At 38.7% G+C, this 20,795-nt stretch overlaps 2 protein-coding genes across 2 annotated transcripts in view; one reads left to right on the top strand and one right to left on the bottom strand.

Moving 5' to 3' along the window:
• The first annotated feature begins 1,444 nt into the window (after positions 1 to 1,444).
• Positions 1,445 to 11,388, top strand: wipf3 (WAS/WASL interacting protein family member 3). The gene is made up of 8 exons (XM_073821283.1): positions 1,445 to 1,869; positions 5,111 to 5,202; positions 5,701 to 5,833; positions 7,287 to 7,463; positions 7,559 to 8,446; positions 8,824 to 8,964; positions 9,153 to 9,254; positions 10,658 to 11,388. Exons 2-8 carry the CDS (start codon positions 5,122 to 5,124, stop codon positions 10,696 to 10,698), a joined length of 1,563 nt encoding a protein of 520 aa, XP_073677384.1. The 5' UTR covers positions 1,445 to 1,869; positions 5,111 to 5,121; the 3' UTR covers positions 10,699 to 11,388.
• Positions 11,389 to 11,538: 150 nt separating this feature from the next.
• The window catches only part of LOC141289181 (uncharacterized), a 17,177-nt gene continuing 7,920 nt past the window's right edge, over positions 11,539 to 20,795 (bottom strand). The window contains exons 12-17 of the mRNA XM_073821284.1: positions 15,120 to 15,216; positions 14,811 to 14,944; positions 14,244 to 14,363; positions 14,033 to 14,159; positions 12,454 to 12,556; positions 11,539 to 12,197 (exon numbers count right to left, since the gene is read on the bottom strand). Coding sequence (XP_073677385.1) covers positions 12,128 to 12,197; positions 12,454 to 12,556; positions 14,033 to 14,159; positions 14,244 to 14,363; positions 14,811 to 14,944; positions 15,120 to 15,216 — 651 coding nt within the window. The 3' untranslated portion in view covers positions 11,539 to 12,127. The remainder of the gene's footprint in view (positions 12,198 to 12,453; positions 12,557 to 14,032; positions 14,160 to 14,243; positions 14,364 to 14,810; positions 14,945 to 15,119; positions 15,217 to 20,795) is intronic.

The following is a 20,795-nucleotide window of genomic DNA, read 5'->3' as shown; positions in this document are numbered from 1 at the left end:
AGTTATCCTAAATTAGAATTAAACCTGATAATTGGGTTTAAAACTGTCATTAAACTATGAGATCTAATAATTGAATCTGTTATTATAAGTAAAGCTGGTTGTAAGAGAAATAGGCCTCTGTAGCAGATGTTCAGATGCACCGAAAGATTTGTGCCCATAATGAAGATTTACACAGTGCAATCAGAAACAATTTGGAGTGTACAGTAGTCGTTTGCTAAATTTAGCTTTGGGAAGGAAGTGTTACTACATCAGATTTTAAATAAACAGACGATTTTGCATCTAAGGCATTCATTTGTGTGTGCTGAGTTGTTTGTTGCCCCTGAATGTGCTTACGTGTATGTGAGTGTTTGTTATGGGTGGGGTAAACAGACAGCAATATGTCATTATTAGAGTTACGGTATTTAAAACCCCATCAGTGTGTGCTAATGCTCGTCACCTCGCCTGAGGCTGTCATCTCTAACCTCATCAACCCTGTGTCACAACATTCCTCACCCTTAGAAGACGAGTTTCTCAGAGACAGCCAGAATGACTACACTGTCTTTCCTCAATAGGGTGGAAAATGTGACTCTGGACCACAAAAGTCACAAGTAGCACGTGTATATTTGTAGCAATAGCCAAAAATACATTGGTCAAAATGATAAATTTTTCTTTTATGCCAAAAATCATTAGGATATTATGTAAAGAACATGTTCCATGAAGATATTTTGTAAATGATCTACCATAAATATATCAGATGTAATTTTTGATTAGTAATATGCATTGCTAGAAACTTAATTTGGACAACTTTAAAGATGATTTTCTCTGTATTTTGATTTTGCATCCTCAGATTCCAGATTTTCAAATCGTATGTCGGACAAATCTCCTAACAAACCACACATCAATGGAAAGCTTATTTATTCAGACCCTTATGACTGGTTTTGTGGTCCATGGTCACAAATATTAGATCCTTTTCATGGACTTAGTGAGTCACGACTGCACTGTTCTCAGTGAATCAGATGCATTTTAGCGTTGTTTGACGCACTTTGACACTGATTTTATTTCCACTTAATAAAATATTCAGCTATTCTCTTTACCCTATTTCTGATTAGCCTAAATCTGGTTTGAAGGTCATCTTTAATTAGCCATGCTTCTCCACACTACACACACAAACGAAGTGTCGTCAAAAATTACCACTAGAGAGCGTTCTGGTCGCACGCAGCATAGAGTACAGCCACCTGAAGCACCAAAAAAAAAATAGATATGATGTTAAACCTTGTGTAAAAGTCTTAGCTTTTATTATAGAAATTTGACACATCAGCTCTACGTGCATTTTAATAAGTACACTCGAGTTTAGAACTGTAAATAATACAAAATATGAAACAGCCAGGCTCATGCGTGCCGCCTGCTGTGTTGTCGTTTGCGCGCGCTCCCGTTGCGCGCGCGCCCTAGACGCAACAGGCGGACTACAGAGTGCGTGTACACTAGTCTGGTTCCGTTCACACATACACATTTCATACTAAACTGAGAAAAGGAGCACAGCATATGGAACGTGTGTGAGGAAGTGTTATAAATGAACATTTCTAGCGGATTTTTTTTTGTGGAGAGGTCATATTATTTCTTTTTTACAGTTTTTTTCAAGTGTTTAGTTTAACCAGCGAATTATACTGTACGTACTTAACGGGAAATTAGACGCGAATAGTTGTCGTGAAACCCTACGTCACCGGCGTCCTCCTTATTATAACACGAGCCGCGGTCAGTAACTGTATCTCGTGGTCAAAGACGCGCGCTATGCGGACCCAGCGTCGCGCCCCGGCTGGCCTCTGACAACTTCCCTGCGTTCACCGGAGAAACTGAAAAACCCACGAAACTTCAGCTTTTCAGCCCGCTAAGGTAAAGAAACGCTTGCTTTTGAAAACTAAATTAGGGTAAACCAGGTTTTGCATAATACATTTGAACCACCACCGTTATGTTTAGCATATGACGGTTTGCGTCCTCAGCTGGACTCTGTTGTAAGCGTCATTGACACACAGCACTGACAGTAACTAGCTTTAAATGTATACAGTCTTGTCATATTACACAACTTTTCAAAAGACACAGTTTAGTACATGCATTTTTACTGGTTAAAATGTTGTACGTTGACTTTCCAAGGGATAGTTCACCTCATAATGGCAATTCTGAGAATTTCTCTCTAGAATCGACCCAGGCTATGACTATTTTTTCTTGCGTGGAACAGAAAATAAGATATTTTGAAGAATGTTGGTAACAGTTTTGTTAGCCATTGGCGATAGACTATTTCTTAAAATATCTTCTTTTATGGTCGACAGAAGGAAGAAATTCATACAGGTTTGTAAAGAAATGAGGGTGAATAAATGACAGAGTTGACATTTTTAGGTCAGCTATTCCTTTAAGTAAACAAACCTATTTATTTGTATTATTCATTTAAATCATTATTTAATCATTTAACTTTCTTACACTGTACTTAACATTGAAGGTTATATATGTGACCCTGGACTTGGTCTTAAGTAGCACGGGTATATAGCCAACAATACATTGTATTGTAAAACGATTGATTTTTCCATGCCAAAAATCATTAGGATATTAAGATATTTTGTGAATTTCCTATGATAAATATATCAAAACTTAATTTTTGATTAGTAATATGCATTGCTTAGAACTTAATTTGGACAACTTTAAAGCGATTTTCTCAATATTTTTTTTTGCACCTTCAGATTCCAGATTCAAATAGTCGTATCTCAGCCAAATATTGTCCTATTGTCCCATTGTCCTAACAAACCATACATCAATGGAAAGTGAAGTATCATTCTTTCAGATGATGTATAAATCTCAATTTTAAAGTTTGACCTATACAACTGGTTTTGTGGTCCAGGGTCACATATTTAAATATGTGAAAAGATATAAACTTAAAACAGAATACAAATGATTCACACCTGTTATGATTAGCATCAGCCAGATATTATACAGCATGTCTCTACAGGTGGATAAAAATGTTTCCACATGGGTGGACCAGCACAACCTTGTGTGTCAACATCTCCATGGGAAAGCTGTTAATGGGACTCTAGGGAAAGACAGGGAGTTGTTAAGAGCTATTCTGCTGGATGAAATATAACCCACAAGATCTTGGACAGTCGTATCATGAAAGAGGCCAAAGCATGAATAGCTGAATTCTTGATGTGACTCTTACACAACATTGGGAATTTATCCATTTAATGATTCACAAACATGAAATGAATTTCATGTTAGAATTTCCTAATACTTGAACTTGTCCATTTGTCCTTTTCTCCACAATAACATAATGTTTTTCTATTTTGCAAGAATAAACATTCCTGGAAATTAACATATTAACTAAATTCCTTCTACATTTCTCAGCTGTATTTAGCGGGTTTCTCTTCCTCACACAATAGCTCTGATTGGCTGCTGGGCTTGCCAGAAGTCAGGCAGCTCTACTTCTCAAACAACAGGCTCCATTGTTATCTCCAGAGCCCTCCGGCTCTTGATAAGGTTGCCACTTTATTCTGATCTGAGATCATTTGTATGCATGTTCCTTTTAAAAGTCAAGTTCAGGGTTTTATGTGTTAGAAAAGGCCCTAGTTCAGGGTTAAATGCAGTTTCTTCAAAAGATGATCTTTGGAAACTCTCACTGGCCATTGTGGAAACAGGAGATTGTTTTTCCTAAAAAAGAAGGGAGGGTTCCTGTTGGGTGCATCTTGTGATGGACAAGCTTCCTGCCAAGAGGAACATGTACTGTAGAATTGTGGAGAGAGAGGGGGTGTAGGGAGATCGCTTTGTCATGTCGAAACCACAGTGAAGTGCTGAAAAGTTCTTGGTGTTCTTTAACACTGTGTTTAGCTGGAGCTCCAAATGTAAGTTAGCATTTACAAAATACATTTAGATTTAAAATAAAATCTAAATGTAGGAATGTGAATCATTTCCATCTAAACAGGTGAAAAGTTTACATACACCTTGCAGAATCTGCAAAATGTTAATTATTTTAGCAAAATAAGAGGGATCATACTGATGCATACATTTTTTATTTAGTACTGACCTGAATAAGATATTTCACATAAAAGACATTTACATATAGTCCAAAAGAGAAAAGAATAGTTGAATGTATTAAAATTGCCCTGTTTAAAAGTTCACTTCACTTGATTCTTAATACTGTGTTTTTTTAGTGATAGTTGTAAATAAGTCCCTTGTTTGTCCTGAACAGTTAAACTTCCTGCTGTTCTTCAAAAAAAATCCTTCAGGTTCCACAGATTCTTTGGTTTTTCAGCATTTTTGTGTATTTGAACCCTTTCCAACAAAGACTGTATGATTTTGAGATCTATATTTTCACACTGAGAACAACCGAGGGACTCATGTATAACTATTACAAATGGTTCAAACGCTCACTGATGCTTCAGATAGAAAAACAATGCATTAAGAGCCTATATATTTATAGGCAAAATAAGAAAAAAACATCAGTGAGCATTTGAACCTTCTGTAATAGTTGCATGAGTCCCTCAGGTGTCCTCAGTGTGAAAAAATGGATCTCAAAATCATACAGTCATTGTTAGAAAGGGTTCAACTACACAAAAATGCTGAAGGATTGTTTTGAAAAACAGTGGGCTGTTTAACTGTTCAGGACAAACAAGGGACTGACAACAACTATCACTAAACAAAACCAAAAAACATAGCTGTGGATTCAGGTAACAAAAAGTGTATGTAAACTTTTGGGGTCATTTTTATAAATTCAACTATTGTTTTCTCTTGTGGACTATATGTAAATGTTTTTTTTAATATGTAATATCTTATTCATTTCAGTACTAAATATAATATAACATGCATTTTGTATGATCCCTCTTATTTTGGTAAAATAATTTACATTTTGCAGATTCTGCAAGGTGTATGTAAACTTTTGACCTCAACTGTACAATTAAACTATAAATTTAGTTTCATTATAATAGAATTTTTTATAGCTGTTATCTTTGAGTATATATATATATATATATATATATATATTAATTATAATCATTTAAATATCTGCCTGAGAGGTCAAATAGAGAGGTCAAATAGTGTCATCCAGAGGGCAAGGGTCACAACTGTCTGCATTTTAATATGTGACTTTTTTCAGGTACCTGAGTGATGCCTGTCCCTCCTCCTCCACCTCCCCCAGCTCCACCACCCCCACCTCCACCCCCTGCAGCCCCTGCACCTCCTGCACAAGTGAGATCCGTACACACACATTCACTGACAGCTATTATTGTAATATAGTTCATTAGAAGGTGTGTATAATGGTTCTTTCTTCTTTCCATCTGTCCGTTGCTTTCTCTCTGTCTGTCTTTCTCTTTGTTTCCGTCACGCAGTTCCTCCTGGCAACCACCTGGCTAGATTTGCATTATTAATTAGAGATAAAATTACACTCAGAGGCATATACGGCACAGGTGTCACATGTTCAGATTTGGCTTTCTGTTTAAATGCAAGTGCACACAAATGACAGCTTTGAACAAGTTAAAATTTGAAACCAACATTAGTCCTGTAATGAAAATTATGCATCATTTACTCACCCTCATGCCGTTTCAAACCTGTATGACTTTTTTTTTTACTCACCCTCATGTTGTTTGTATATGGATACAGCGATAAATACACCAGAGAAAACTAATAGCAAAGTGAAACTCATTAGAACTGCATAACATTAACAATTTTTCACTCTTTCTTTTACAGTCACGGACAGACCCTCCTAAAATCCAGCGTTCTGAGGGTGGAGGTCGCAATGCACTCCTGTCTGACATTCAGAAGGGAGCGAGGCTGAAAAAGGTCACACAGGTCAATGACCGAAGCGCACCAGTCTTTGACAGTGAGTCCCAATCTAAATTATTCACTTAAGCTCAATTCTTTAACACCTGATCAGGTGAAATGTGTCACTTGGCAACAATCCATGTTTGCAAGCATGGGAAATATGAATACTAAACTGATACTACTTCAGGTTCATTTCCTGATTATCAGATTTGGCAGTCCAAAATTCGTATCTGCTAGCAACACTGGAATATTGTTTATCAATGTAACCAGAGCTACCAGTATTGCCTTTTCCTCAATTGTTTATTGTTGATGGGAGTGTTGTGTCAGCATGAGAACCTGTATTAAATTAATCTCTCGTGAAGAGTTTGAGAAACAGTACAATAGAGTAAGTATGAAGAGAAAACAAGGCGTCAGAGAAAGTCTGAATGGCTGATAAGTTGTAAGGACTTATCAGTGGCAGAGCTATATTTGAACTCAAGGTCTATAGCCATTGGGTTCTCACACTTCAAAGCACTCACGTGCATACAAAGACACACAGGCTTTCTATCTGTATATGGAAATGCACAGCAGCAGATAAAGGGTCAAGACCTCAGGAAGTTCTGGAGTGAGGATTAATCAGAAATCAGGGGGTGACAATGCTCTTCATCTTCCTCTTTATTACAAAGGACAGCAGTATTCTCTGTGTTCAGGACATGCCGTGGTCATTAAAAAGTCATTGGCTCACTTCAGCTTACAGTTCCTGTTTATGCATCACTGTTTCTCTTGATGACTGCTAGCCTTTTGTGATTGAAAGTAGGATGCTCTTGGGCAATATCTTTGTTGGTCCTGGGAAAGGTTATTATTATTACAGGATCTCTTAATTTCTATTTTTGTTTACAACTGTAGTTCATAACTATAATTTAGATTATGTATGTTCAGTGCCTTGCAAAATAATTCATATCCCTTCATTTTTTTTTACTTTTTGTTATGTTGCTGTTATGTTAAACTGTTTTAAATGACATTTTCCCACATAAATGTACACTCTATGTATAAGTATTCATACCATCAACTCAGTACTTTGTTGAAGCACTTTTACAGTCTCAGGTCTTTTTGGGTATGATGCAACAAGATTTGCACATTAACATTGGCAATTATCTTCCATTCTTCTCACGTCTTCACCTCTCAAGCTCTGTCAGCTTAGATGGGGTCTGGCATTGATTGGGTTCAGGCCCAGGTTGTGGCTGGGCCACTCAAGGGCATTTGCAAAGTTGTCTATAAGCCACTCTTGCTGTGTGCTAGGTTCTGAATGCTCCGGACTGGGTTTTTATTAAGGCTCTCTCTATATTTTGGTGTATTGAGCTTTTTTTACTCTGACGAGTACCTCAGTCCCTGCCACTGAAAAACAGCCCCCTGCATGAGGCTGTTACCACCACACGTTACTAAATCTAACCTAAAATCTGAGTGAGATCCAGGAACATGTTCTATTTGGTGAAACCACAGTAAGCATAATGGTGATGTATGTATTTTTGCAGAACCTAAAGTGAATAGTGTGGATGACAGTGGAAGAAATGTGGCTGCTGGAAACAATACAAACACAGCAGGATCTGCTCCGTCTGCAGTGGGTCCAAGTCTGGGTGGACTATTTGCTGGGGGATTTCCTGTACTCAAACCAGTCGGACAAAGAGACAAACAGCCACAACACAATCCAGGTATTGAAGTCATATCTATTGATTCTCGTGCTTTGTGCTTTTTCAGTGCTGGGCAATTTTTAAATACTTTTTAATACAACTTGTTTGTGTTTCAGTGTCTCGTTCCGGCTCTACCGCCAGCCTGAAGCAACCCCTCTGGAACCCTCCATCACAGGGAGATGGGTTCAGAGGCAGCGCCCCTGATCTTTCCCCCTCCCACAGACCTTTGGAAAGAGCCTCCTCACTTTCTAAAACTCGGCCTATTTCCTCATACACACCCCCGACTTCTCCAAGCCAAACTACACATCCTTCTTTCAAACTGTCTTCTACATCTCCTTCCTCTGCACCTCCACCTCCTCCTCCTCCTCAGGAGCGCCCCAGTAGTAGACCGCCTCCTCTCCCTACCTGTCCGCCCCCACCCCCTCCTCCTCAAACGGCCAAACCAACTTGGTTACCCGTCCAATCACACTCCATTCCCATGCCTACGACTCCGCCTCCTCCACTGCCTCCCTCGGTTCCTCCGTCCTCGCTTCCTGACAGATCATCTGGGGTCTTCTATCCTCCGCCCCCTCCACCACCACCATCAGTCCCTCCATCCTCTCTTCCTGATAGGTCATCTGGGGTCTTCTACCCTCCACCGCCTCCATCAGTCTCTCCATCCTCGTTCCCTGACAGGTCATCTGGGGTCTTCTACCCTCCTCCTCCACCACCACCACCACCTTCGTCCTCGCTCTCTAACAGGTTATCCGGAGTCTTCTTCCCTCTGCCGCCTTCTCCGGGGCCGTTAGAATTGAAGGACAGTCCTTTAGGGCCTCCTCCACCACCTCCTCCCCCTCTTCCTGCTTCGTTTGCATGCAGTCACCCCTCCTCAGCACCTCCGCCGCTACCTCAGAAACTGCCTCCAGTGCCTTCACCCACATACAGGCCCAGCGTACCACCTTTGCCACCGTCTTACCCCTGTACCGCCCCCAGTAGAAGACCCCCTGCAGTGCCACGTTTTGCAGGTAGATGAGTAATTACCTTTGTTATATATATTATATACAAATTTTTGAATATATTAAAATGTAATATATTGCTGTGATGGCAAAGCTGATTTTTCAGCAGCCATTACTCATGTCCAGTTTAGTAAAAAAACAGCTAAAATCAGCTGATTCAGTAAAAAACAACAACTTATAACCAGTTGATTTAGTAAAAAAAAAAAAACAGCTAAAACCACCCTATGCTGGTTGTCTAGTCTTAGCTGGTTTAAGCAAGATTTGCCTTTTAGCAGGTCTCCCAGCTAAAAAGGGAACAAAACCATTTTAGTTTCAGCTGTTTTTCCAGTAGGGAGTTGTTAACTTAATGAACTAACATTGAAAAATACTTTTTTTTGTATTGACAGGTGCTCCACGGATGGCTCCTCCCCCTGCTCCCCCTGCTCGATCTCCGAACACTGAACTCTCCAGTAGGATCCCACCTCCTCCTCCCCTCCCACTGTCAGCTCCACCCAGCTCAGTGCGCAACGGACACCTTCACAGCTTAGGTGAGACTGCAGGTTGTCAGTGATGAAGAAGCTAAAGGCCCAAATGGCCTATTATTGCCATCTGATGAACAGCAACAAGCAGTTACACTAGAAATGAACTATAGTAATAATATGATTTGCTAATTGTGTATTTGTGATTTGCACTTTGCAATTAGCATTTTTGTTTTCTGTCTTTGTCTGCTTTTCAGATGACTTTGAATCGAAGTTTCACTTCCATCCTATTGAGGACTTCCCCCCTCCTGAAGAGTTCAGGCCCTTCCCACGTACCTACCCCAGCAAGGAGAACAGAGGTACAACAGCCTCTTTGTGTGTGAGAGTGTATGTGAGGAAAGGTGAAGTTTCTGTTCAATGACAGTGCTCACAATGATGCCTCTATTCATTTAGACAGACTTGATGCATATTATCTTTTTTATAATGTATTTATTATTTTGTAGACTCGTATGGCTTAATACAACATAAATGATGTCTCTTAATTAAATATATAGTAGAAAAAAACCATGAAAGATTTACATTATTCAAAAAATCCACATTGGTTTACACATATTTTGGACTATGGGGGGCGCCATTATTTCAATGATGCAAAATGGTTGCACTCAATGAGCTACTAGCTCTACCTGTTGCTATTTTTACTGCAACACAACTCGGAAAATAAATTACTGATACAATGACTACAGCTACTGAAAGAGCTTACAGGTGGCGATGTCTAAATGCTCCCGGATATCGAGTGAAATCCACACTGAGAAACTTCTTCAGTGGCTGTGGCGTCATGACAAGCATCGGGATGTTTACATCCTGCCAGGATGGCATCTAGCATTTCTTGTCTCTGCCATTTGTAAGCTCTTTCAGTAGCGGTGGTCTACTAAAAGCCCCAAAGGCATCAGGGCTAAAGTGGAGAGAACAAAAATGTGGGTCTTTAGGAAGTTTTATTCGTCCACAGGCATCTTCCTAATTCTTTTCTCCTCTTTTTGTCGCTAGGAAAGCAGTGAAGACTTATATCGCTTCTCTTGTTGCACTTCAACTGAAAATAACAACCAAAATCTGCACAATGTGGCATTGTATCAGTATTTTATTTTCCAAGTTGTGTATTCAGAGTTGTGGTGGTAAAAATAGCAACAGGTGGTGCTCACCAAGTGCAACCATTTAACATCACAGAAATAATGGCGTGCCCCATAGTCCAATATATGTATAAAACAATGTGGATTTTTAAAATAACTACTTTCATGGGTTTTCACCTACATATTTCAATAATGTTTCTTGAGCAGCAAACATCAGAATAGAAAAAAGAACAGAAAAACAGAAAATATAAGTTATTTTAAAAATACACTGTTTATATGATGAGTCAAGCAGGTCTAAAATAGTCCAAATATAAATACTTATTATAGATATACCATGTCTATACCATGTAATAAAATGTCACCTCATTTCTGTTTTTACTGTATTTTTGATCAAATAAATGCAGCCTTAGTAAACAAACACTAACCTCAAACTTTTGAATGGTAGTGTATACTGTATACAAGACTCTATTTCAATGAAAACAGTTTGTTTCAGAATCCAGTTATCAGATCCAAGATGAAACAATTTGTGCATACAAAACTGAAAATAGTTTTATCAGTTCCTCAGTTGATTGGTTTCATTTAAAAACAAGGAAACACTGTCTTATTGAAAATGAACTCTTCCTGTTGTGTTTTCACAGTCAACCCACAGCCTCCTGCCATGAGGACTCATTTAAGATGAAATGGGACAATATAAAGTCTGGTGCTAACTTTTTCAGGAGATTTTAAGCATCATTCTCATCGTCAGCGAAGAACAGCAGCCAAATTTGTAGGTCAAATCAACTCACTCGAGCACCACTTTATCAATCTCAACTGCATTATCTGTGAAAACATTCTAGAAGGTTTTTTTGCCATCCATATTTCCAGAATTATTTTTTTTTTACAGCTTCAGCTATGTTAAAACCCCTGATTCTTACTGAAAAAAAGTGTTTACCTATCTAATTAATTTTTTCAGTCAATAAGTGTTTTAACATTTAATATGTTCCTGGAACAAATATATAATGCCTAATAATGTTGCTTATACCTGACAAGGCTTTTATTGATTATATTATCAGCTGTCAACATACCCTAAATAGACTAAAAGGGCAAAATATTGCTACTAACAGAATAAAAATGATAAAAAATGGCTAAACTAAATATAGAAAGTGTTAAATCTGTGCATACAGATTTGAGAAGTCTCGCTGACATTAGTTTCAAATAAAGGGCATCAGTTTTTGTAAAAGGGAAGAAAGTTAACCACTAAGAGTGAAACCGTGTTTTAGGCCTAAGGTGAAGAGAATAAATAATTGAAATGGATGAAGCTATAGATGAAAAACTAAATGAATTACTGTGTTACTAACTCTTCATCAAATTAAGACTTTCTAACACACCAAAGAAAAATACTTTTGTTTTCTCTCATTCTGTGTTTCATTTTTACATCTATCTGTATTTGAAATCTGTGCCAGTATGAAATGCTGTATTAAAGCTCTGAATCAAGAGGAAGGACACATGTGAGACACTGAAAAAAAACAGTGCCACCCACTGGACATGCTTGCAATTTATTGGCAATTTATTGCTCTGACTGAATAAATTATTACTTAACCCAAATAAACATTACCAGACATACTTGTTTTTTTTTTGGTGAAAAAAAGATCAAGCAGAGAATTATTAGGCATATTTTCATTAAAGTTCAGTTCAATAAATAAAAAATAAATAAATAAATACAATAAACAACTGCTTTTATAATACATGCTTTCAAGGCACATACCAGGAAAATACTGCTTAGTTTCTTGAGAATAAAAACATGATATACATGCACAGACCTAATCATGCATTTTCAATACCAAACAAATAAATAAGTTTCATATAAACATATTATACATTCGTTTCATTACACAGCTCATTTCCTAAAACATTCATTCTCCAGCTCAGCTGCCATTTAAAACATACAAATAGTGCCGTATCCACTGAGTTGAACCTTATATCGTGTGTGTGTCTAGATTAGTGTGAGAGAGGCGGTGGAGACAGAACAGCCAAATCCTCTCGGATCATCTGCTAAATGCTTTTGATCTCAGCAGGGTCTCCCTCATTTCTGTGTGTGTGTCCGTGTGAATGTGTAACTTTTGTAGGCCTCAGGTCCTGTATTTACAGCCGGTTGAGTCGATGAAACAGGAGTCGGTGCACCTGAGCTGCCCAAAGGTGCTATTTGTATAAAAAGGTAAGAGAGAGTCCTTAACTTTCATCATATTGGGTGTCTTGTGACGTGACATACATAATCAATATGCATACTGCTGTTATTACCTCATAATATAAATAAAATAACAAATAACAATTTTTTAAAAAATCATAAAGAAAGTTAATCTTAAAAACTCTGTTGATTACAAAAAAGTTTTCCCAAATCCAATAATTTTACATGTGCAGGTGAATGTGTTTCTGTGTGTGTGTGTGGTGTGCATACCCTGGCAGATATGATTTGCAGGTCTGGTAGCCGAAGTCTTTCCCGTCACACTCCTCCACACCCTCATTACGATATCCATCGCCACAGTATGCCTTTTTACAGCCTACACACAGACAGAGATAAAGAACAGGAAAGAGACAGAAGTGGAGTGAGTGAAGAGTGAAGAGAAAGAAGGGCTGATAAGAGTACAACAGACTAAGCCAAGAAAGTGTGAGTCTTGCTTTTACATATAAAACTCTCCAATCAAATAATCATCAAAACCAGATAAATATACTACTAATTAAAGGATTAGTTGATTCCAGAATTCAAATTTCCTGATGATTTATTCACCCCCATGTCATTCAAGATGTTCATGTCTTTCTCTCTTCAGTTGAAAATAAATTAAGGTTTTTGAGGAAAACATTCCAGGATTTTTCTCCATATAGTGGACTCCAATGGGGATCAACGGGTTGAAGGTTCAAACTGCAGTTTCAAAGGGCTCTACACGATCCCAGCCGAGGAATGAGAGTCTTATCTAGCGAAACGCTTTGTCATTTTCTACAAAAAATAAAAATGTATATACTTTTTAACCACAAATGTTCATCTTGCATTAGCCCGACTTCATGTTGGAAAGGTCATGTGTGACGTAGGCGGAAGAACCGACCCAATGTTTACAAAGCAAATATGCCAAGAAAGTCAAACGCCCTTTAGAGAAAAAGGTAAAACAACAATGTCGGACGATTTTAAAGTTGGAGGAAAAAATGAGATTGAGTGAGCGTTTTGCCCGACACTACCTTTTTAAACCAGAGTACACATGAGAAGAACTAACGCGTGTGACCTTTCCAACGTTCCAAGATGAGCATTTGTTGTTAGAACAGATATAAATTTGTATTTTTTATTGAAAATGACCAATCGTTTCGCTAGATAAGACCCTTAATCTACAGCTGAAATCACATAGAGCCCTTTGAAACTGTAATTTGGACCTTCAACCCGATTCCCATTGAAGTCCACTATATGGAGAAAAATCCTGGAATGTTTTCCTCAAAAACCTTCATTTCGATTGAAGAAAGAAAAACCTGTTTTTCGACATACTCTAACTGTAGTGAACCGGAGTGCACAGAGTACGCATCGCAGAGCTAGACAAGACTAGCATTTAAGGTTAAAAAGTATATAAATTGTAATTTTTTTTAGAAAATGACAGATTGTTTCGCTAGGTAAGACTCTTGTTCCTCGGCTGGAATCATGTAGATCCCTTTGAAGCTGCATTTAAACTGCAGTTTGGACCTTCAACCTGCCAATCCCCATTTACATTTACTATATGGAGAAAAATCCTGGAATGTTTTCCTCAAAAACCTTAATTTCTTTTCAACTGAAGAAAGAAAGACATGAACATCTTGAATGACATGGGGGTAAATAAATCATCAGGAAATTTAAATTCTGCAATGAAGAAAGAAAGACATGAACATCTTGGATGATGTGGGTGGGTAAATTATCAGACAACTTTAATTCAGGAGTCAACTAATCCTTTAATTCTATGTTTAAGCATTTGCATATGTTTATTTTAGCTACATGTGGTTGTTTCTGGGCTTATGTCACTCACCTACGCAGTCATCCGTAACAACCCTGTTTCCGTCGTCGCATTCTTCCCCGTTGAGTTCCTGCACCTTTCTGTCACCACAGACTCCATTCCCGTCTCTCATTCTCTCGGTCGCCTGGAGCGGCATCAGCTAAAATACAACATGCTCCTGTTTCCAAAGATATTCCAATATGGCTCTATGTTTCACAGCAGTGTATTCAAAACGATCCTGTACCTGAATGGGCTCCCATCCATTTTCGTCTTTGAAGTAAAGAGACCTCTGATCCTTCCTGAAGGCGAGTGCGTTATCTTCCTGGAGACCTTTTAGCTCTTCCTCACTGCTCACAACGAATATCTGACCAGGAAACACAAACTGATCAAGAAGCAGATATAAAGACTGAACAAACAGGCTTATTGCTTCCATTATAAACAGGCAAATTCAATTTGATCTTATGTCAAATTTGGCTTGTTGAATGGGAACAATGTGTGTATATCAAGTTACCGAGAATGATACTAAAACCCAGAATCACCTAGAATTTCTCACAATGAAAACAGCTCAATTAAGGGACTAATTAAAATCACAAGTTGTGTTCGTTAACATTCGTTAATGGAATGAACTAACAAGAACAAACAATGAACAACTATAGATTTATTATCTAGCATTAACAAAGATTAATAAACAGTGTAATAAATGTTTTCATTGTTTGTACATGTACATGTACATGTACAATAACTAATGTTAACAAATTACACCTTATTGTAAAGTGTTGCAAAAAAAAAAAACATTTAAAAAACATCTTACCGCTGGAACTTTGTCATATTTGTTACGGTGTTGTAATGGTGCACTGGCTGGACTAAGAGAAGGGAAGCTGCAGTCGCAGATGCCAGGAGGACCAGGCAATCCCTTCTCACCTTTTTCTCCAACTACAAACAGCCCTGTCCATCATGAGACAAACCATTAGATATCACGATTAAGCTAGAACAATAATGCACTGATTTACTTATTAAAATCTCTGCTGAGCAGACCAGAATGTGTCTTTTCAGAGAGAATGCAAATCTTTTTTGGATTTGTAGATGTTTTCAAATGTGATTCACATATATGTTATCTCACCTGATGCAGGTACCCCAGGAGGTCCCGGGTGGCCCCTGGGTCCAGGTGGACCAATGGGACCCACTGGCCCTGGAAAACCTCTCTCTCCATCAGATCCCTATGCCAGAATACAAAAATTATTGACACATTTACACTAATAAAACATATCCAGTGTATATATGCATTTACAGTACTTTTAGAAAAGTTTGGGATAGATAATTGTTACGCCCCATGGCTCAAAAGGACGTAACAAAGACAGGGACACACACAAAAGTGCCAAAAATATACGAAATTTATTAACAAAATAGAACTATACAGAAAAAAACGATGTAACATGAGATTGTCAAGAATCAGTGGTGTAAAGTTAGGTGAATGCATGAAGTGTGATGGACTGTAGTAATGTGGGATGCAAAAGCATAAACAGAAAACAAACGGAGCAAAGTCCAAAATGCAGCCGCGCCCGCAGTCAATTTTCATAAGGCCCTTTTTAAGAGAAGAGACCGGAAACCAACAGCAGGTGTCCTCGATAAGCACGCCCACCACAAGCTCCTTTGGAAGGCAGCACAATTCCAGTTCAACTCAGGGATGACGCACATAGGTCGTCACACCCCACCCCTTAAGACAGGGGTCTATCAAGAAACCCTGTAACATACAAAAAAAAATTAGCAAAAATTTAAGTGCACTTTAATTACCCAGAGGAGCACGCGACAGGACATCAGCGACAACATTTTCAGATCCTCTGACATGTTGAATATCAAGGGAGTAAGCCTGTAAAAACAGAGACCAACGAATAAGCCTTTGATTCGGGCAATGGAAAGAATTCAGCAACGTTAACGGGTTGTGATCCGGAAAGACCACAAAGGGTTGACCCAAACCAACGTAAACCTCAAAATGTTGCAAAAAGCCCAAAACAGAGCCAAAGCTTCCTTTTCCACTACGGAATAATTCCATTGATAGGAATTAAACTTGCGAGAAAAGAAACTGACAGGATGGATCACACCTTCCTCATCGGCCTGTTGAAGCACAGCCCCTGCACCAACTTGGCTTGCATCCACCGAACCATCAGACTTTGCAACCAGCAAGCAAGGCGATGCCCAGTCTGAACTCGAAGGAACTGCTATATCATTTTCCAGCATATATTTGATTTCTGCCTCCATCAGCTTTCGTTTCTCTGGTGATACTCGATAGTAACGTTGTTTTATAGGTGGGGCGTTACCCACATCAATGTCGTGTTCAGCCCAGTCAGTACGTGTTGGCGTGTCTCCAAACAATTCTGGAAAACTCTGTAACAAAGAAATCAAATCTACAGACTGTGAAGGTGACAAGTGAACCAGAGTAGCATCAAGTTTTTCCAAAGATTCGGTATTGTTTAATCGCCCATGTAAAACACTATCATCAGGTTCGTAACCCTCTTTCTCCCACTCTTTCTCCCCTGAACAAAAGTTTGAAACAGACGTCGCAAGTACAACTGAATGAACGGATCCATCAACATTTGGCTTAGAATTCTCATAGTACGGTTTTAACAAATTTACATGATATAAGCGAGTAGACTTCCTCCGATGTGGAGTCGCCACTATGTAATTTTCATCACTCAGTCTACGCTTTATCACATACGGGCCCTCAAATTTCGCTTCAAAAGGAGAAGTCGGCAAGAGACGTGACACAAGAACCTGATCTCCTGGCTCAAAAACACGGCGTTCAGTTTTACGATCATACAACCGTTTCATCTTATGCCGTTGCTTTTCAAGCTTAACATTGGCTAACTCTCTTGCTTGTATCAACCTCTGACAAAATCCATCGACATATGCAAGCAAATTTTGTGGTGAATCTGAACTTTTTACAGAATTTTGAAGTACTGCCAAAAGCCCACGAACTTTATGACCACAAACTAAGTCATTAGGACTAAATCCAGTGCTTTCTTGTACAACTTCACGTGCAGCAAAGCACATAACGGTAAACAAATACTTGCTTCCTGACTTGGAACATGGTAGAGGACCCACACAATCCACGACAACATGTTCAAAGGGTCCACAGTTCGCTGGAATCGGATTTAATGAAACTGGCTTTAAGATCTGATTCGGCTTACTAGTAAGTTGACAAGTGTGACACTGTTTAACATAAGCGGAAATATCACGCTTCAATCGTGGCCAAAAAAAATAACGTAGAACCCGATTATAGGTTTTCTTAACCCCAAGGTGACCAGATTTTTCATGAGCCACTTCTAAAACCATAGAGCGAAACTTTGTGGGAACTACTACTTGGACAATAGGATCACCAACAAAATCCTGGCCATGAGGACTCCATTTCCTCAGCAAGAGTCCGTCCTGAATAAAGTACGCTCTTGCCACATCGGATACGTCACTGTCAGAAAATGCAAGAGTGAATAATTCAGACAATGAAGAATCTGAATGTTGTTCCTTACTCCATTCATCTGTAGAGAACGGAAAAGACAAATCAGACAAGTCAGGTATAGGAAGAGAAACAATTGCCTTTGACACTTCTTTGGTTTCATCGGTCAGGACACATTCAGCCTTCTTGACCATAGCCCGAGTTGCAACAGCTACAGGATCTCCCTTTAAAACTTCTTGAGTAACCTCACTCTTGGACAAAACCATAGGAGATGACGGTACACTAGGCCAAACCTGACCTCCTGCCAATTTGTTACCCAAAATAAGGTGAACCCCCTCAATTGGTAACACAGGACGCAGTCCTACCACAACCTCACCAGTCACTAAATCAGAGCTAAGTTTCACTTTATGTAAAGGCACTGATAACGTATTTAATCCCATTCCTCGAACTAACATGCTCTCACCAGTTTCAGATTGCGAGGAAAATGGCAGAGTGGACTCTAAAATGAATGAATCCACGGCTCCAGTGTCCCGCAGGATTCTAATGGGAACTTCCATAGATCCATCCAACAAAGACACTCGCCCTTCTGTAATAAAAGGAGCAAAACTAGACAAACAATCATTAGAAAGTTTAATATCAGTGTCAGTATCACATAAGTGAACAGAATTGGCCATTGCAGCAGGTTTAAATTTACCCATCTCAACGCGTTCATTTTTACTTTTAAGTATCAAACAGTCAGCTTTCCAATGTCCTTTTCCCCGACAATAGTTACAAGTTTTGGACGGATCAAATTGGCTTGAGAATGTGCGATCAGACTGTAAAGTGGTATTTGTAAAACGAGCTAAGCCAGCTTCCTCCCGTGTCTGCCAAACAGCAGCAGTACTCCTATGAGTAAGCACATAGTTATCAGCCAATGACGCAGCTTCTTCAGGAGACTGAACTTTGTGTTCATTAACATACGTTGCAATTTGCTCCGGAACAGAGGTTTTAAACTGTTCAATTATAATCAACTCAAGCAAATCATCAAAGGTTTTAACGTCAAGGGATGCACACCAACGCGTAACATGTAGTCTTAAATCCCGCACAAACTCCAAATGGGTCTGACCTGGAATCATCTTACATGATCTAAATCGTTGTCGATAAGTTTCAGGCACACACTCATAGACTTTCAACACTGCCGCTTTAACAGTATCATAGTCCTTACACTCATCAATAGTTAAAGCAGAAAAAGCTAATTGTGCCTTACCAACTAACACACACTGCAACAACAATACACAGTTTGTTTTGGACCACCCTTGTAACTCAGCGACACGTTCAAAAAGAGAAAAAAACACATCTGGATCATGTTCATTGAATTTAGGAACAAGTTTTAAATTTTGATGCAGTGGAAAACTTCCAGAAGCACCAGATTCTAGTGAACTATCAGTATTCACCTTACTTTCCTGTAAAAGTTTGAGCTTTAAATAGTCCAGCTCCATTTTTGCCTTCTCTAACTCAAGTTTACTCTGTTCAGATCGTTGTTTCATTTTCTCATGATCTATTTGCAATAACAACAACTCTTTTTGTTGGTCAAAAGTTAAAACAGACTGTGAGGGAGATAAGTTTTGTGCTTGTACGTCCTGAATTTGCTCCATTGTAGATGATAAAATTCCTTTATTTACCAATTTATTTTCCAACTCAATTTTAATAGTACTCTCTTTCAATCTCTTATCACTAATCGTAATTTCATAAAACTCCGCAATTCTTAAAAGCTGCTCTTTTGTGCACTTATCTAATGATTCACGTGAAGGTGATTTAGCAAACTTTTCTACATCCGCCATAAACGCATCACAGAATGCAAGCAACTAATTGTGCAAACAAACACTTAGAATTTTCCCCCTATCTACCTTCCCAAATAATCTAACTTAGTAGACCCTAATCTTCATGTAGTTACAGGCGGGGGGAAATTAAGCACACGAACCCAATGGGTGAAATTGCAACTAGTTAAACCAGCGACAATTCACAACACCACGGAGGTGCTCCCGAGACAACCGCTACTACCCGCTTTCACCACAACACTACAAAAACAACAAAACCGACTTGTCTCAAAGGAAACAAGTCGCTTAACCTATCCGGGAAAAACTCCAAGTAAAACAAACAAATTTGCACAACAGTTACTTACCCGTCTGCGACTTCGAACGGCGATCGAATCATTGCGAGCTGCACAAATCACTGTCAGGTGTGTCCCTAAACACAGAACTAAATTGCGCAGTGACGTCAAATTATTCAAATAGGATTTCCCTCAAAACGTCACGAGCAAACATCTCAAACTGCGTTCAAACAAATGAATGAAATCAAAAGCGAAAACTCGACCAAACAAATGAGTTTATCAAATATTTCAATCATTCGCAAACTATCAAACAAAAAACGACGAGCCCCCATTTGTTACGCCCCATGGCTCAAAAGGACGTAACAAAGACAGGGACACACACAAAAGTGCCAAAAATATACGAAATTTATTAACAAAATAGAACTATACAGAAAAAAAAACGATATAACATGAGATTGTCAAGAATCAGTGGTGTAAAGTTAGGTGAATGCATGAAGTGTGATGGACTGTAGTAATGTGGGATGCAAAAGCATAAACAGAAAACAAACGGAGCAAAGTCCAAAATGCAGCCGCGCCCGCAGTCAATTTTCATAAGGCCCTTTTTAAGAGAAGAGACCGGAAACCAACAGCAGGTGTCCTCGATAAGCACGCCCACCACAAGCTCCTTTGGAAGGCAGCACAATTCCAGTTCAACTCAGGGATGACGCACATAGGTCGTCACAATAATATTAATTTTCAAGTGTTTTATGCTTAACAAGGCTGCATTTACAGTTGAAGTCAAAAGTTTACATACACATTTTATATTTTACCAAAGTAAGAGGGATTATACAAATGCACATTATTTTTAATTTAGTACTGACCTGAATAAGATATTTCACATAAAAAACGTTTACAAAATTATAGTTGAATTTATAGAAATAAGGTTTACATACACTTGATTCTTAATACTGTGTTGTTACCTGTAATACTGTAGAGTTCCTTATCCTGAACAGTTAAACTGCCTGCTGTTCTTCATAAAAATCCTTCAGGTTCTACAAATTCTTTGTTTGTTTTTTTCGGCTTTTTCGTGTATTTGAACCCTTTCCAACTATGATGTCTGATTTTGAGATCCATCTTTTTACACTGAGGACAACTGAGGGACTCATATGCATCAGGAGGTTCAAACGCTCACTGATGCTCCAGAAGGAAACGCAATGCATTACGAGCCAGAAGGTGAAAACTTTTGAACGGAATATGTGTACATTTTTCTTATTTTGACT

The sequence above is a fragment of the Garra rufa genome, chromosome 17 (genome assembly GCF_049309525.1).
Source record: "Garra rufa chromosome 17, GarRuf1.0, whole genome shotgun sequence".
Taxonomy (NCBI): domain Eukaryota; kingdom Metazoa; phylum Chordata; class Actinopteri; order Cypriniformes; family Cyprinidae; genus Garra; species Garra rufa.
Note: the sequence above shows the minus strand (reverse complement) of the source record. Positions and strands in the feature narration are given on the sequence as shown.